Raw genomic sequence first — 6,970 nt, forward strand, 5'->3', positions numbered from 1 at the left:
TACTGAAGTTAACACAGTAACTGTACCCCATGTAAATTTAGTATGTCTGCTTGCTGTAGAAACCAAATATTTACGATTGTCGAAACATTTTATGTAGGTTACCATCAAATTAAAAAAAGCGACAACTTTTGCACTTTGGCACACTGACTCTGTCAGACATCCATTAACAATACATGCTTTTGAGGCGGCCGAGTCGCTCAGCCAGATGGCCTCCGGGGCGGTCTATTTGCCTGTCACTCAAGAAGTTTATTCATAAAGTAACTGCACAGCTAGTTGCTGTCAACACTAGTGAATATGCAACCCGAAGTTGAATGAAATTCACATCAATTTACTGTATGTACCTATGCAATATTCATAAACCATTTATCAATCTGAAGGGTTGATCAACTGTATAATCGACTGACGACCCAATTTTGGCTTGTGTGTGCACGGGGCGCTCGCACGTGCAACTCGCCGCTAGCTAGCTCTTCACGCACGGTACTGCGTGCTGATTGGCTAATCATCATTTGTTTAATGCGGCTAAATCGGGTCGCTGGTTATAACTAAATGATTATTCATTACTTCCCGAACCACTGCGTGCTATAATTGGCTGTATGTAAATGAAGTGATGATATCATAGCTTAAAGTTTGTCACCTAGCCTGTGCATATTTATTGTAATGTGTAAGGCAAATCATTGGATGCAGGTTAGCCCCGGTTCAAGTACAGCGGTTACTTTTTCGGAGGGGCCATAATCAAGCAAATCACATCCGCTCAAAGATCTTAACGGAGTGTATCTCTGTGACAACTACGTCGCCAGTGGGGGTGAAGGCCATTCCTAACGGATTGTACAACCCTTGAGCAACTGTTGCTACGAATGCACCATTTGAATCGTAACGCTGCACTGCAGAGCTTCCCCTATTGCCAGAATGAACAACAGCATAGATGGTCTCATCATCATCACACAGGACACCACTTGCCTTAGCAGCTTTGCCATTCACTAATGTCTTGACATTGAACATCTCTTTACCTTCAAAGTTGACGCACAGCAAACTTTGGCCCTCAAAGTTTGTGAAGACTAAACAGCCGAAATTGCTTATTGCCAAGTCATAGTCAAGCATGTTATTCGAGATGCTTGAAATCAACGATCCGTCCAGGTTGTGGACACTGATGACCTTTCTCCCCCAGTCAGCAACTGCTACTCGTTGACTGTCAACAGCAACAGCAGTGAGATTACTCTCTGATAGCCCATCGGCATCGTCAACCGAAGGTGTAAACTCGCGAACAAACTGGAGCTCAGTGTCAAAAACCTTCACTTTCTTTTTGTCCGTGACAAAAAGCAGATCATCATTGGTCACAGCAATGCCATAAGGACCTTCCAACTGATGCCTAACATCTCCTTTAGCAACCGATGCTTTATACCTTCCAGTTGAGCTAAACAACGATATCCGTTTCATAGTTATGTCAGTTACTAGGATGTCCCCGTTTCTGAAACACGCAACACCCCTGGCGAAGTAAAATTCCTCGTCACCGGTACCTTCTTTGCCAAACTCTTCCTTTAACTGCCATTTCTCGCTGACACAGACCTCCCCAAGATCTGCATCACTCACAATGTCTTGACATCTGACACCAATGAACGACGGACCATGATTCGCTGGTTCACACTTGAGCTCCTTCTGGAATTCCAAGTTGTGCATCACCTTCAGCTTGAGCTCCAAAAGCTCGAAATCATCGGCTTGTCTCATCAAGTCATTTACTGCCGCGATGGTCTGATCTGCGCGTTCCATCTGTTCACGATTGTTCATCAGCGCCTTTTCGTACTCACTGTCTCTCTCCTGACCGATTTCATCGACCTTGTCGGTGAGAAGCTTTGCTTTGTTTCTGATTTTAGTGATCTCTGCCTCCGCTTTTGCATCAATATCACTACGAGCCTGAGCCAGTTTCTTTTGTAATCTTTTTCGTGCATGTTCGATTGACTTTTCAGTAGATTTGAAGTGCTGCCTGCTCTTCTCGAACTTCTGCAGTATGTTTTCGACCTCACTGCGGAAGGACCTGATCAGGTCATCAATCTTTAGGAAATTGTGCTCTGCCGACCGATGATCTAATGCGGCACACATTGAGCAGATTAAGGTGTTGCATGTGTCACAGAAGAAACACAGAGGATGGTCAGTGTGGATCGTACACATTCGGGTGATGGGTTTGCTATGTTCTGCTGGTGGCATCTTTGATTCCTGCCAATCTCCCAATGAAATGATTTGATGGTCTCTGGTGGACTTGACCCTCCCATGGGCTTTCCGGCATTCCTGGCAGAGGTTATCACTACAATCAAGACACCTCCAAGTGGCCTCCTTGCCTTCTCCACAGTCACATATGGTGGTAGGTGCCGATGCTTCTCCTAATACCGCCTCCTGTTGTTTGACCTCATCGACAAGAGAACTAAGAAAGAAAGACGAAGCTAGACTCTGCAATCCTCCATCAGGAACTTGCGTCTCTCTCCTGCAGACTGGACATGTTATCTTCTCTGTCTCTGTCTTCTGTTTGCTCATCATCTCTTCCAGACACTTCAGGCAGAAGCTGTGCAGACAGTCCAGCATCTTGGGATCCTTGAAAAGACAGCAACAGATCGGACATTCCAGATGCCCCTGGCTGATCTTCCACACTGTTTTGGCTGCAGCCTCCGCCATATTTCAAGTGTGACCTAATCAAAACAGAACAAACCTCCGTGTCTGAAAAAGCTCAAAATTATAACAAACATGTGATGGCCCCGTATGGTTGTGCATCAGAACCGGGTACCCAAGTACCGCCGAAAGTTAATCTCAGGAACCGAATCCAGATTATGGAATCGAGTACCCGTAATCAACTTTGCAAATTATTTAACTTCTCAGTCAATGAAAAAGAAATGTTTGAAAGTCTGTTGGAAAATTTCAAAATGAACAACAGGATTCATGGAAAACCAAAACCAATTTCACGTTTTATGATGCTTGCAAAAGTTGCAGTTTTCACCACATAGCTAAAGAGCTCACTGTATACACCCTATCTAGCCGTATTGCCGCACCGATGTGGTAGTCTATAGTATTATCATGCAGACCTTTATGAACAATCTGAACAGCAACTTCCCAGATTTAAATGTTTGGCTTGGGTTTCTTTAACGGGTACCCGGGTACCTGTATTTTTTTTTCAAATGGGTGCCCATATTTTTTTCAATAGGGTACCCAGTTACTGTACTACCCATAAGTGCACACCCCTATGCCCTAACCCATCTCTTTTACAGCACACCAGACTGGGATACATTTGTATTGACACTGACTAATTGACTGCACACTAACTCATTGGGAGTTAACAATAAACAGCGGCCGTTTACTGTTCTTCATTACACAGATATATGGCCGATATCTTGATAAGGAAATAATAAAATGAGAGTAGGCCCTGGTGTGAAAATGACAAAAGACATAGACTCAGATTTCAGGCTTCAATTCAGAAAAGAGAATTCGATTTTTTTTAAAAGCATCATGTTTATAACAAACATACCAACTCGTGCATCACATGCACTGAAATGCTAAACATTGATGCAAATCTCATGCATAATTTTCCTGGTAGGCCTATAGGCTACATTTGACATGTTCAAAAACAAAGCGAAACACACAAAAAGCAAAGACCATTTAAAATCCAGCCAAAACGCCAAAACTCACCTACTTTATTTGGATCAACAGTTAGCCACAGTTTCCCACCACAAACGTGAAACTTCCGTCAAATGTAAAAAAAAAAAAAAAGGATGGCAAAACTACCATCAATTAACTTGCAAGTTGTAAAGTTCTGTAAGCCTAGGTTTATACGTGTACATGTCAGGCCTCTTCAAGCGATGAATGGTGCAACAACAGCTAATTAATTCACTCCTTTACTCAACACTGGAAAAACCAGTTGCTATTTTTGTCACACAGTACTGTAAAAATAGCAACGCTATGATAATGATCTTTACTCAAGTTCAATATAGGCCTACACACTAACAATGCTGCAAATGATATTGAAATTCAAGTCCACAGTTCAAACAGGCAACCTAACTCTGTCTACGGAAGCACAAAATGGACATTGCACAAATATCACCACTGCATGCATTGTTATAACTCCTTTTGCATGTATAACTGTTAAAAATGCCTACAAATAGGCCTACGATTTTATACTTTTAAAGATATGAAAATGGAAAAAGGAGGGTTGAAAATAAGAACTGAAAGTAGGATCTATTAAGGTATCCACGATACAAACATGGGCGTCGCGAGGGGAGGGGGGCGCTCCCCCCCCCAAAAAAAAAAACCAAAAAAGAAAAAGAGGCATGAAGTCATAGCAGTGAAAATTTAATTGGTTGGGGGGGATGTCTCTGCCCCCCACTAAAACTGATCAATCGAGAATATGTTGAGAAATACAAGAGTTTTGGGGGGAAATTATGTTTTGCCCCCCTCTAGAAAAAATCCTGGTGACGCCTTTGGATACAAAGCTAAAAATTAGGAAAAATACCCTACGTTTCATGCATGCCTACAATAGGAATGACTGTTACCAGTTGTAGTAGAAAAACTAGCAGATGGTAGGGGTAAGGGGGCTTGGCTTTTTGTTAAATCTTGGCCACAAGAATAGCCCATTATTTAAAGAACATCAGAGTCCATCCAAAAATGATGGAGGCCCAAGTAGGAATATTACAATAAAAAAAGAAAAGCAACCCTTAGTAAAGCTAGTCGGACTGCCTGTGAAGTTATTCTTTCTGGCATAACATGCTGTCATTGTGAAGAAAACAATATAAGAAGGCCGTTTCCAAATATATGTCAAATGACACATTTCTGGAAATTTCCGTTAGTAGTTGGTTTGTAATTGGGCAAATCTGTGAATGGATGCGCACAAGCGTTGACACGACACACACACGTGCAAGGTTGCTATCATTCATGGGTTATCATGTGACATCACATAGCTGCAATCAGCTGAATGAGAACTCGGCTCGGATGCTGATTTTGGGCGCAATTCAAAATATGACCCAGCAGTTTTTGAATTGAAATTGAGATCCTAGAAGATTGATTCTTCTGAATACACAGCATTCACAGAGCTAAAACTTCATCAAGTTTGTTGTTAAGCACCCGTCTTTAAATTTTGAGCACTTGTGTTGCTTCAAGCAAAAAGAAAATGCACAAATGACTGGTTGGAATGGTAAAACTAGCCTCCTGAGATGATCCATGCATCGTTCTTTGTTCCTGAGGTGACACCCAGGGAGATGGAATGATCCATGGATCACCGAGGGAGGCTAGTTTCACTACAAGTGTGAAGCAGTCAATATTTGTTTTATATCGCCCCACCCACAGACTCTGCTTGCTTTTGAGAGAAAAATGATTAATTTAATTGAAATCTCATAAAAATGTACTTCTATTTCAGTATGTATTAGTAATTGAAAATTTCCTTCCACGTTTGCAATACATTATACTACCCCTTCGTGAAATGTTTGACCCTAACTTTGAAGCACGTGGGAACAAAACGCGCAACATGTAAAACCTATAATATGTATACTGTGCATACAATGCTGTTGCTATGTTGGTTGCTAAGTACATAGTACTTTGTCAGCCTTGAACAGTCTTTTTAGTCATTGTCTTTTTGTCTTTTTGGCTGCTGTAACGGCCAAAAAATGGCTCACTAAAAATCCTGGTTCAAATGATTAGGTCGTGATTTACCTTTAGAAACTGGGACAAAGAAGAAAAGGAATCAATGAAACAAAATAAACTTCTCAAAAATTTAATTAGTCTCATAACAAAAAAATCCTTCACCTGCAAAAAACAATTTAAATTCTTAAATAAAAAGACCTTTTTCTCAAATACTTCAAAAGAAATCTAAATCTGGATCAAACAACGAATAAAAAAACTCAAAAAGGAATTTTCCAAGGAGAAAAATAAGCACTTGGATAGAATTTTAGGAGAATAAGAGAAAAAACTAAGGTTTAAAAAATGGATTGATAGAAAAAAAGTAAACCAAGGGAACCAAAAAAAACCCACATAGCACTATTAGAAAATCACTCTAAAAGCACAAAAATGAACTAAAAAAAACAATGAATGGACAAACAGACAACCCAAACAGGGAAACCACTCTCCAGGTAGGAGGAAAATAAAAGACTAAAATGTTAACTTGTCTCTCTGCTGGTCTGCTGAACTAAATTAAATGAGGGTCTAACATGGGGAAGCTTATATAGGAGGAACATGTTTGCTGAAGTAAACAAACAGGGGGACACACTTCCAAGAAAGGGGGGGGGGGCATCTAAACTTCGACTAAAATGATTTTCTTTTCTAAGGGGGGCTACTCTTTTTTAATACACTATGAAAAATCACAAGTGCAACTTTTGCCCTGCCACATGTGCACGTGGCAAGACAGTAAAAATAGTGAATGCCAGAGACAGAATCTGTGGGTGAGATATAATAATTTGGAAATTTTGAAACCTTAGGTCCATTAAAATTGAGCACCTTCAATCTGTATATAGATTTAAAAACCACGTGTAGACAATATTAGCCTTAATGAGACAAGACGGACACATCAGGTGGGTGCTTTGCGGTCTTGGTAAAATTTGGGTAAATACAAAGGGGTTTACCAAGACTAACTAGGTAAGCGCCCTCGAGTTGGGTCCACCATATCTCAAAGAGCATAGAGTACCGAAGTGTGCCGCGTATTCTGGGTGTCGCGCATAGCTAAAGTGTGTGGAGACATCAGCGCACGAACCAGCGCGTGAATCAGAACAAATTCAGCTGACATCAGACTTTGGTACTCTATACTGACCGGCTGATGAAGGTAATAGGTAAACTCCTGAACAAGACCAGAAACTTGCTTGCCAAATGTAATTAAAGGAAGAGTAGATCATTTGCAGCTATCCAAAAAGTAACTGACAAAATTATATTTTATGCATACTTGGTTTAAAGATAGTAATGGCAATAAGGGGCCATTCAGAATTGTCAATGTTTTAAAATTTCGACTTTTTTT

The 6,970-nt window shown here is 40.8% G+C and overlaps 1 protein-coding gene across 1 annotated transcript; it reads right to left on the reverse strand.

Moving 5' to 3' along the window:
- Positions 1–536: 536 nt before the first annotated feature.
- Positions 537–2,630, reverse strand: LOC119728003 (E3 ubiquitin-protein ligase TRIM71-like). Its single transcript, XM_038200082.1, has one exon. It carries the CDS (start codon positions 2,569–2,571, stop codon positions 742–744), a length of 1,830 nt encoding a protein of 609 aa, XP_038056010.1. The 5' UTR covers positions 2,572–2,630; the 3' UTR covers positions 537–741.
- Positions 2,631–6,970: the final 4,340 nt, after the last annotated feature.

The sequence above is a fragment of the Patiria miniata genome, unplaced genomic scaffold (genome assembly GCF_015706575.1).
Source record: "Patiria miniata isolate m_02_andy unplaced genomic scaffold, ASM1570657v1 HiC_scaffold_20, whole genome shotgun sequence".
In the NCBI taxonomy this organism is placed as follows: Eukaryota; Metazoa; Echinodermata; class Asteroidea; order Valvatida; family Asterinidae; genus Patiria; species Patiria miniata.

Coding starts and splice junctions, on each gene's coding strand:
- LOC119728003 (XM_038200082.1), bottom strand. CDS start 2,571: ATGCTGGACTGTCTGCACAGCTTCTGCCTGAAGTGTCTGGAAGAGATG.